This window comes from Myotis davidii, unplaced genomic scaffold (assembly GCF_000327345.1).
Source record: "Myotis davidii unplaced genomic scaffold, ASM32734v1 scaffold608, whole genome shotgun sequence".
In the NCBI taxonomy this organism is placed as follows: domain Eukaryota; kingdom Metazoa; phylum Chordata; class Mammalia; order Chiroptera; family Vespertilionidae; genus Myotis; species Myotis davidii.
In genome coordinates this window covers 2,917,835-2,929,349 of record NW_006300025.1, presented here as the reverse complement: position 1 = coordinate 2,929,349, position 11,515 = coordinate 2,917,835, and the positions used below count along the sequence as shown (strand labels likewise).

At 41.7% G+C, this 11,515-nt stretch overlaps 1 protein-coding gene across 1 annotated transcript in view; it reads right to left on the bottom strand.

Moving 5' to 3' along the window:
• The window catches only part of CFAP61 (cilia and flagella associated protein 61), a 230,857-nt gene that overhangs the window by 43,289 nt on the left and 176,053 nt on the right, over positions 1-11,515 (bottom strand). The window contains 3 exon segments of the mRNA XM_015572036.1: positions 1-102; positions 5,167-5,258; positions 6,845-7,172. Of these exon segments, the coding sequence (XP_015427522.1) occupies positions 1-102; positions 5,167-5,258; positions 6,845-7,172 (522 nt within the window).

Here is an 11,515-nt window from a genome sequence, read left to right as displayed (position 1 = left end):
CTCCTTAGAGAGGCATGTTATGGTCTCCACTATTTTACAGCTGTTAATATGTATTCGGAAATAAGTGCCTCTTTTTGCTTTACCTGTTACTATTTCTGTACCCTGGAGGGGAATGGATCAGAAAAAACAACATGAGAAACATTTTTGAACTTTGGGAACTTTATTATAGCAATTAACTTTCCAAATATAACAAACTAGGTTATATCTTATGGCTCGTTGCAGATAACGCTAACAGATATTGACTAAACTCAAAAGAAGATAGCTGTGTCCGAAAGCCCAGACTTGGACTTAATGACTAAGTGTCCCTTGGATATTTTAATCTGTGATTGCATTGTTCAGAGTTTCTAAATTAGTTGCTAGGTTACAGCCAATTCTCTAATCCTCAATACCTCACACAGCTAATATATGGGGCTGGGTTTACTCTGCTCCATGCTGTGTGTTAAGACTGCTAATTTTCGTAGTTTTTTCACAGCACTGTTTTGAGAAAACCTCCTAGCCAAAAATGATCAGAAAGAATTTCACTTTTTAAAGTTTATTTAAATAAAGGAAATGAGTAAAAGGTGAATGTCTGACAGGTTGGTTTGGGGAGGTTTGGCTGTTGGGGAAAGTCTGTTTCCAGGGAGAAGGTTCAAGTTTATGGAAATGCACATACACATTCTGCAGGCCACATTTTCGCTTGTAACTGTCAAAGCTTTATGTCCCCTAGAAACTGGCTGACACTGCCATGGAAGCCCAGATGACAAGGAAAGATGCCATTCTATTCCATGTCACCACCACCTTTCCTATTTCAGCCCCTAATGACTACCAACCTACCAACCAGGACACACTCCCCCACGGGCTCAGGCAACCAAACTGAGAACCCGTGGCAGGCAAATAGGTTTTGTTGATGGTGCATGAAGCTTCACTTTACCCCCAGACTCTGAACTTAGACTCAGGGTCACACTCAATAAATCTCTCCTGAGTGCATATAGATTTAAGGTTTTGCTCTGAACTTGAATGTGGCATTTATAAATCCAAGGCAAGGTGGACTACACTGATCTCAAACATTTACTTAGTCCTGGACATCCCCTGGGGATTTTGTCTAAACAAGGACACACAATTTAACTGGTTTTTAAATATATTGAAGCAACCGGTGGATGTTTGGATATCATATGGCAAAAACCCCGAGAAGGTACAAGGTGAGGTTTACAGGAGGGATATCAGGTAATTCCTGGGCCAGCCCCAAGTATGTGTGAGAGACTGGGTGTTTGGGGTGGGAGGGAGAGCAAACACAATTTAGTAAAAGGGTTGCGGGGGGGTGCAAGCTGCCCATCATTCATAGAGATGGATGGATACAGAGAAAACCTACCTGCATAGGAAAGAATGAAAAAGAACAATTCAGCAAGGCATTACCTAACAAAACAATGATACATCCTAATGATAAGGTACAACACATCCAATAGAATTTATTGGTAAACTGTATTTCATAATATGGGGAAATATGTTCACAGTACATTTTATGTTATAGAGGCAGCTTTAAAATGTACAGATAATTCCTTTTTTTAAATCAAAATTTTAACAAATGTCATTTTCTGAGGTTGGGACATTTTTGTTGTTTCTCTTCCCGTTCATTTGACTACATAGCATTTCTAGTTTTTAAACAATGACTACTACTTCTAAAATGATAAGTTATTTAAAAATACTCTAGCTGTGCTGTGGCAACGAACTAGACTTTTGGTGAAAAAAATTGAGAGGAAGAGAAATGAAACAGAAAGCAGAAGAAAGAGGGGAGGGAGGGAGGAAGAGAGGGAGAGAGGGAAAACGGGAGAGAAGGAAGGAAGGAAGGAAGGAAGGAAGGAAGGAAGGAAGGAAGGAAGGAAGGAAGGAAAGAAGGGAGGGAGGAAGGAAGGAAGGAAATGGAGTTCCCAAGTCTCATGATAAATGCACAATTTTAAATTTAATGGTATCCACGGCAGAACTTGTTGTGACAAATTCCTTTGCTCTGTGGTGTACAGCCAACAAAGCATGTGGACTGGAATCTGTAAAGATTAGTTCATTATGGAGACGACTTGAGGTTCCTTTCTTCCTTTTGTCAGACTACCTCTCAGAGAGCTCATGAATTAATAAAGACACTCCTTACTAAACATCCCAATTCATGAGCGCTATGAAAGTCTGAAATCTGTACTACATTTATGGTAAAAATAGGAATTTTGTTTCTTTAGTGAAATATTGTTCAATAGCTCCACCCTTGATCAACTGGCTATATTTAAGTGACTGCCTGACCATTTTGGCAACAATTTTACTGAATCAAATTAATTCCAATTCCAAAAGACTGCCATGGAACCATCCTACATTTTTTTTTTCTTGGAGAATAAAATGGAAAAAAAATCTGTTTAGATCTTCTGTACTTATTAAAAAGGAGGCACACCTGGCAAAATGGTTCATTACAGTCAGGGATCCTATTGAAGTACCAGCCAAAGAATCTGTTCAAGTGGCCTTCTTATTCAGACCCTCATTACCTAAAAATCCCTTTGGCTCCTCCTCGGACTTTATTCAGAGACAGCCAAGGCTCATAAATAAACGACACTGTGCGTAGGAAATCACAGTGTCCTCGAAGGATCTGGTTCTGTCTGAAACCACGTCCAGTATTTTTCATCTTGAACATCTTTGGCTCCAATTATTTATCTACGATGACCAAAGTGCTCGGCCTCTGCACACATCATCTGGGCTTCATCCCGTTCATGAAATGCCCCATCTCGTTAGTGGCAGAGTGTATTCCACAAAGATGGCCACAACAATATCCTCCATCGCTCACAGTCTTCTACAATAAGACCTTGACACTCTTCCCACTGAGAGATGAACTCTACGTCCCCTCTCCTTGAATCCTGGTGGGCTGTGACTGGGCCAACCGAGGGCCTGAAGGAGGTAGTACTCTGTGACTTTCGAGGCCGGTCATGGAAAGCAATGCAGCTTCTAATTGCTAGTGGGGACACTTGCGCTCAGAGCCCTGAGCTGTCACATAAGAAATCTGACCACTGTGAGGTTGCCAGGCTGTGAGGAAGCCCAGTCACACGGACAGCTCAGGTGTGATGCTCTGGTCAGCACGCCCTGTGTTTGAATCATTCCAGCCCTTCAGAGGATCCAACCATTGTGTCGCCTCTAACCTTCAAGTCTTCTGCGCTGAGGCCCCAGACATTGTGGAGCAGTGACAAGCCCTTCCCACTGTGTCCTGTCTGAATTCCTGACCCACAGAATCTGAGCAGAAGCAAATGGCTGCTTCATTTCTGTTACATAGCAACAGAAACTGGAACATCATTTGCTTCGATCCTTTATTTGTAAGAAAATTTTTCATCAGACCACATATAAAAAAGCACCCCTAAAAGAGTCTGGGAGAGGCCCGAGGCAAATAAGGTTTAAACACAGAGCATTTTCCCTTTCCCTGGAGGAAACAGATTTCATTATTTGTCTGGAACTATGATTAACAACATCCACCACTGATTGGTCACCTGTTTTGTTCCTTTTACTCTATATATTACCCCTAAGAACTCCAGACACCCAGAGAAGTTGAATAACTTCTCCAAAGTCCATGGGAAGTATATGGAAGAGCTGGGATCCCAACTTCCCGAAGGGAGAAGGGTGAGGGGCCCAGAGTCTGTACAGTTTGAGTTTGTCCCCCTTTCGAGGAATTTTCCAATAGTATCCACTTACATCTCATTGACAAGAACCTGCCACGGGGCTGATTCTATTCTCAAGGAAATCTGGGAAATGTGATTACTTTGGTCATTATCATTAACACCCCAAAATACCCAGGATATGAAAATGGGAACAGAGGTTACGGTGCCAACTTCCAGTGTCTGACTCACTGACAAAAAAAAAAAAAAAGCAAATGTGACACGTCAGAAAGAAAACCCCCAGTTGACCACAAACACAACTCTGGGTCCATCTGTCAGAGAATTTTATTTGAGGAGCCTGCCACTTGACCAACCACATGGGTCCTTCTGGTTATCTTGGGCCCAGGACGTCCCCTCATTACACTTCTGCATCTTCTGGATGGTCCTTCTTGTGTAATTCAGGGAGGGCAGGAGAACAACAGGGTTTCACGGACATTCCAAACCCTATGCAATTCGCTTGCTATGTTGCCATGAAGGCAGTTGTTTTAGTTATCTATTGCTGTATCACAGGTTACCTCAAAACTTAGTGGCTTAATGCCTTCAATAGGTGAATGAAGAAGTAAACTGTGATACATTCAGATAATGGAATGCTGTTTAACACTAAAAAGAAATGAGCTATCAAGCCATGTCGCACAAATACATATTACAAAGTGAAAGGAGCAAATGGGGGGAGAAAGAGGGATGTGGAAGAGGGCATAGAGGGATAAAATGGCGATGGGAAAAATTAAATTCGAAAAAGAGAAGCCAATCTGAAAAGGCTCCATACCACACAATTCCAACTATATGACATTCTGGATAAGGCAAAACTATGGAGATGGTATAAAGATCAGTGGGTGCCAGGAGTTAAGGGTGAGAGAGGGATAAAGAGGCGGAGCACAGAGGATTCTTAGGGTAGTGAAACTACTCTGTATGATACTGTAATGATGGATACATGTCATTATACATTTGTCCAAACCCCTAGAATATACAACTCTAATGTAGACTATAGACTTCGGGTGGCAATGGTGTATCAATGTAAGTTCATCAATCATAACTAATGTGCCACTTTGATTGGGGATGTTGATAATGGGGACAGTATGCATGAATGGGAGCAGGGGTATATGGGAAATCTCTGTACTTTCCTCTCAATTTTTCTGTGAACCTAAAACTGCTCTTTAAAAAATCTATTAAAAAACAATTAGTGGCTCAAAACAATAAGCTTGTATAAATTGGGAGTGATGCAAGTTCGAAGCTGTAATATCTTTCATGGCCTAGCACTGGAAGTCTCAAACTGTCATTTCCACAAAATCCTGTTGGCTACAGAGATCAGCCCTATTCAGCGTGGTAGGGGAGCACACAGGGGCATGAATACCAAGAGGCAGGAGTCTTTGAGGGCCATCTTGAGGACTGAGGACTGCAGTGGCTTTCTGATGCATGAACCAATACGTTACACTAAAGAGCTGAATAAATAATTTTTCACCCCTGTACACAAAGTGTGATATTTGAAAGTTAAATGAAATTTAGGAATAATACTTACAAAATCAGGCTGGGCCATTTGTACTTCCAAGGGAGATGGAATGGCAGGCTTGCTGATATGCAGATAATGGTAAGGCCCAGGAAGAATGCCTCCTAGAGGAAATGGAAGGGTTTCCACATTTTAATTTAGTTGTTAATAAGGCAGGTAACATGTTAATAAGGTGAGTGAGCTTATATCTGTGCTACAGGACAGATGGAGATGCCTATAATGGTGTATGCTGCTCGAACATTCCCAATGAGGACTGGGATGGCTGGGATTTACTTAACAAAATCAGTGTGAATGTACCATTATACCCCATAATGTAGCCAACAGTGCTCTGCTCCAAGAAGATGTGCTAAGCTGATCCTGTGTATCCTTTGATTTCTCGTAACTCCTGTCACTCTACCTGCCAAAGCCAAACCAAGACCTTTAGAGTCTAAATGTTGCAATGGTTTTCCTCATCATTCCTCCAATATTTAAAAAATATTTTGAAAATGAATGTTATAAGGAAAATCAATAAATTTCTTGTTCAATGTTTTAGAAAATGATCATTACCAAAGTATTAATATTTCTAGTTTGTCCCAGAAGTATGAGCCTGACATAACTCTGGTCTCTGACACCCATCCCTTCTCTTCCTCTTTCCCCTGGTCTAATCGAGAATGAGAAGCACAGCGGGACTTCTCTGAGGCCATTTAGATAGATAGAAAAAGATAAGATCTGGAATATAGGGCTTTTGTCTCTTTAGTCTGATGTCTATTTACTGGCTTAGGGTCCATGGACACCCTAGGGCAGTGGTTGGCAAACCGCAGCTCAGCAAACTGCGGCTCGCGAGCCACATGTGGCTCCCGAGCCGCGGTTTGCCGACCACTGCCCTAGGGGGGTCTATGGATAACTTGGGTATTAGTCCTTCAATTTTTGGAAGTAAACAAAATTGTGTAAGTATATGCATTTTTTTTCTAGTAGAAGGTCTATAACAGTGATGGCGAACCTTTTGAGCTCGGCATGTCAGCATTTTGAAAAACCCTAACTTAACTCTGGTGCCGTGTCACATATAGAAACTTTTTGATATTTGCAACCACAGTAAAACAAAGACTTATATTTTTGATACTTATTTTATATATTTAAATGCCATTTAACAAAGAAAAATCAACCAAAAAAATGATTCGCGTGTCATAGGTTCACCATCACTCATCTATAACATTCAAAGATACTATTTCCAAAGGTATCGCTCAACTTTCAAACATAAAGAAATCCTGTGTTACTCATATGATCTCCTTAGAGATCAACAAGGCTTAACAGATGAATGTGACGTTTACAGCTGCAAATGGTTTGGCTTATCTGTTGAGATAGTAGCCAAGGCCTGGGATGCTTGGAAGGGTCTCTTTATCTCTGAACTTAGAGTGAGAATGAAAGTTTGGGACCATTATGACCAGTTGTGAGTAACTTCTGATCATGCTCCAGTCTGCTTAAACACAGCTATTATATTGTCTATAATAAATGCTCAAATTGCAAAGGACCATGATAATAATAACGCTATGTCCATAATAAATGCTTAAAAAATGAGAGAGAGAGCCTTCCTCTGTTTCTGTGCAGAGAGGTCTCCTCACCAAGCCTAAGAGAAAGTTGGAGGGCTGCCCTGAGCACTGACCCAGACCAACTGGTGGCTTCATCAGGGGGAAGAAGGTGGCTTATCACACACCTTGGATCTTGGCTGCCTTGTACGTGGGAATGAGTCGGTCAAGATCAGCCGGTGGCTCGGTCACAGGCTCGAGGGTTGGATCAAAGAGACAGAGCATGGCTGCTGCCAGTTGGAAGCCAACTTCTTTGGAACTGAAGTTTCTGTGAGACCAATCCCTTGAGTAATATCTATTGGAGAATTTGGTGAGGGAGCCAGCAGCTCTGATGGCTATGTCATTGGTGTGGAAGTTCGCATCGATCACAAGTCGGCCATCATAGACAAGACATGCATCATTGAATGCTTTAAATGTTTCATAATCCACGTTCTTCTCACAGAAGCTGAAGAATACCTACCAAGTGAGCAATTACATTGTTACTTAGTTATCACTCTTTACCTTCCCAAGAGCGTGAACAATCAACAGGGGGACACAAAAAAATCTAGGTCTACTAAAAGTTTGTTATAATCGTGTGTCCGTGTGTGTGTGTGTGTGTGTGTGTGTGTGTGAGAGAGAGAGAGAGAGAGAGAGAGAGAAACTACTGTTTGCTATGAAGAACAAATTATGATCAACCAATATCACTCTTTTATTTTTTTTATCACTCAATCTAGATATCCAGTGGAGAGGATGCCAAAAGATGAAATAGCTATCATAAGAGTCAATATTTTTTTCCCCACAAAGAGGTTTACAATTCATGGGACACCACTTTCCCCATTCTTCTATATTTTACTAGTTTTATTTATTTATTTATTTATTTATTTATTTACTTGCTTATTTATTGTTAATCCTCGCCTGAGGATATTTTTCCATTGATTTTTAGAGAGAGTGGGAAGGAGGGGAAGAAACAGAGAGAGAAAGACATCCATGTGAGAGAGACATTGATTGGTTGCCTCCCGAATGGGGCTGGGAATTGAGCCTGCGATCCAGATACATGCCCTTGACTGGAATCAAACCCACAGTCCTTCAGTCCAAGGGCTGACACTCTATCCACTAAGCCAAACTGGCTAGGGCTCATTCTTCTATATTTAAAATAACTCTATCTCAGCCCCCTTCCATTTTCCTCTTCTTATTCATGTGTCTGACATTTAGGTCTCTCTAGGTTCCTTCTTACAGTCACCTCATCTAATCTTGAGTTGTCAAATTGCCCCATCATTCCTGGCCTTTTAAACCCCTAAAGCCTGACCTGCAAGATGCCTCAGAGAAGATGAGAGCTCCATCAGCCTCAGCATCTAGCATGTCTGGGCTCCTCTCTTGCTACTTTCTGCCCTGATATGGCACACAGTCATTGAATAAATATTTATGGAGTACCTACCAAGGGTCACAAAGCCCTCCACATACTCCTTAGAAGTAATCTGTTCCCCCTCCCCCCCGATTCTCTGCCCAAATTTCAATGCTTTCTCATGTTCATATGAACATCTTCTTCTAAGTTGATGTTGAACATCATTAAAAGAGTGCAAGTTAGTTGTTTTTAAGGCCTTCATTGTTGTTGAAGCAGTTAAGATAAGTTTAATCATTTTATTTTTATCTAAATATAGTTTGCCACCTTATTTTAAACATGCTAAAAACAAAAACATGATCCGGATCCTCATAATACTGATGGCGGCCTCCCTGCTTCCTTCACAAGCTTGCTTTACCCACCTTACTTGCTTCGTTCTGTATAAAAATGAGCTGTTCTAGCCGAAACCGGTTTGGCTCAGTGGATGGAGCGTCGGCCTGCGGACTGAAAGGTCCCAGGTTCGATTCCGGTCAGGGGCATGTGCCTTGGTGGCGGGCGCATCCCCAGTGGGGAGTGTGCAGGAGGCAGCTGGTCGATGTTTCTCTCTCATCGATGTTTCTAGCTCTCTATCTCTCTCCTTTCCTCTCTGTAAAAACTCAATAAAATATATTTAAAAAAAATAAATAAAAATGAGCTGTTCTAGACCAAAGGTAACCCTCTCTCACTTCCCTTCCCTATACCCATGATTGGTACATGAATGATTTTTAATCCTGTGGTAGAGATTAGTCATGCATAACTATGTAAATTTAAATATAAATTAATTAAAAGGAAACAAACTTTAAAATCCAGACCCACAGTTGTACTGAGGCAGGACAGTAAGAAGCTAGGGAAATTCCTAGGCAAGTGGAATAGGGAAACTGAGACAAGATAATTAAACAAGGACAAACAAATTGAACAACTTACCACTAGCTAGTGAATTAAAAGACCTTATCTTCCCTAAATCAGGGACGGAGGAAATCAGGGGAACAAATAACAAAATCCTGATTGGAACCAGACAGACCCAAGATAAGAGTAAAACAGTAAAGTAAACCAAATAGTAACCCCAAACTCTCCTCTACACTCATTTTGATGCACCAGCATATTAAAAACTCACCTGGAGAGCTGATGAATATTTTATGGAAATCCTCCCCTAAGATTCTCCCTTTTTCAAAAGAAACATAAAAACCCTCAGGACAAAAACTCAGTGTGGTTTCGCTCTAGAGTGGTGGTTCTCAACCTTCCTAATGCCACGACCCTTTAATACAGTTCCTCATGTTGTGGTGACCCCCGACCATAAAATTATTTTTGTTGCTACTCCATAACTGTAATTCTGCTACTGTTATGAATCGTAATGTAAATATCTGATATGCAGGATGTATTTTCATTGTTACAAATTGAACATAATTAAAGCATAGTGATTAATCACAAAAACAATATGTAATTATATATGTGTTTTCTGATGGTCTTAGGCGACCCCTGTGAAAGGGTCGTTCGACCCCCAAAGGGGTCGCGGCCCACAGGTTGAGAACCGCTGCTCTAGAGCATGCTCATGCCCCTTTTCAAGCATGAAAATTTTATTTCCCCCTAACTCTCAGGGTCCCCATGAGACTTGCAACCAGGGGAGCAGTGAGCAATGGCAACTCATGCTGGGCTTACCCCTGATCCTGTCTCCAAGGCCCCCTTTTTCTCTAACTTTCCTTTACTTCCCAGTGACCTAATGGCAGCCCCACCTTGGCTCACTTCTTTCCTATAAATTCCTAGAGAGCAAAGAGCACCACCTAAGCTCTCTCTAGTTGTTTCTTTTACCCTGAATCAGTGATGGCGAACCTATGACACACATGTCAGAGGTGACACGTGAACTCAATTTTTTTGGTTGATTTTTCTTTTTGTTAAATGGCATTTAAATATATAAAATAAATATCAAAAATATATGTCTTTGTTTTACTATGGTTGCAAATATAAAAAAATTTCTATATGTGACACGGTACCAGAGTTAAGTTAGGGTTTTTCAAAATGCTGACACGCCGAGCTCAAAAAGTTCACCATCACTGCCCTAAATCCTTCCTTTGTTTCACTGTTCCCAGCTTTAATAAATGTACTTTCAAAATCACCTGGATTCGTACTGTGAAATCTTTCCTACATGAAGTCAAGAACTCACACACTACACTGAAGTAGACCCACTCTGGGCCCGGAGCCTCATCGGGTAACAGTAGTAGCTTATTTCAAACTAGAGGCCTCATGCACAAAATACATGCATAGGGGGGTGGGGAGGGGTCCCCTTAGTCTGTCCTGCACCTTCGGGGGATGTCTGACTGCCTCAGGGGGTGGGGATCAGGCCTAAACTGGCAGTTGGACATACTTCTCGCAATCTGGGATGCTGCAGACACCAGTGACCATATGGGTAGCTACAGTTTTTTGCCCTGATTATAAGAAGTAGTACATAACATGATCCTTTTGAGGCAGTAGTACCATTTTCTCCATCGTATGGGTGGAAAAACTGAAGCAGAGAGAAGTTAAATAATTGGTTTTGTCACACAGTTATAAGTGTCAGAATCAAGGCTGACTACAAAATGGGCAAGCCAGAGTCCATGCATGTTATCATTGCATCATCCTGTTTTTTCAGTGTTCGAGTAGCCTTGCCAGGTTTTAATTTTTAAATCTAAGAGACTGTTCCCAATATATAGGGTAGGGTCCCTAGGCCTGGCCAGCGATCAGGGCCAATCTGTGGGGCAACTGGTGGGCAGAGCAATTCCCCCCCACCCCCCGCTGGCACCTGCTTGGCTGGCGGCCTGGCACCTCCCCCTCACTGGCCCCACCCCTAATCACCAATGCCAGTTGCCTCCCTCTGGTGGTCAGTGAGCATCATAGCAACTGGTCGTTCTGCCAGTCATTCTGCTGTTGGGTTGATTTGCATATTAGGGTTTTATTATATAGGTTGCTAAAAAGCTACAGCTGTCTAGTTGCTGCCATATTGGACAACACAAATATTGACCATTCCATCATCAAAGAAAGCTCTATTGGACAGTAACAGACTCAGGTCCATCATCTCAGTAAAGCCTTTTATTCTCACTCAGGGAGCCAAAAGGATCATTCTCCTTTTCTCTGTGTCTGTTCATTCAGCTATTTAACCCTATCCCAGTTACTCCCATCTCAGGCAGCTTATTTCTTTCTTTCTTTTTTTTTTTTTTTTACATGGGGATTTATAGCTGGCTAGGTGAGATGGTCTTTATTATGTGCTATGAGGGATACAAACTGAATCACTAGCCTCGAGGTGCTGCTGTCAAAGTGAATGCTGGCCTTGAGGTGCTGCTGTCAAAGTTTTTTTTTTTTAATTAAATCTTTTTTGTTCAGATTATTACATTTGTTCCTCTTTTTTCCCCCCATAATTCCCCTCCTCCCAGTTCCCACCCCATCCCTGCCCTCACTCCCCACCCCCTGTCCT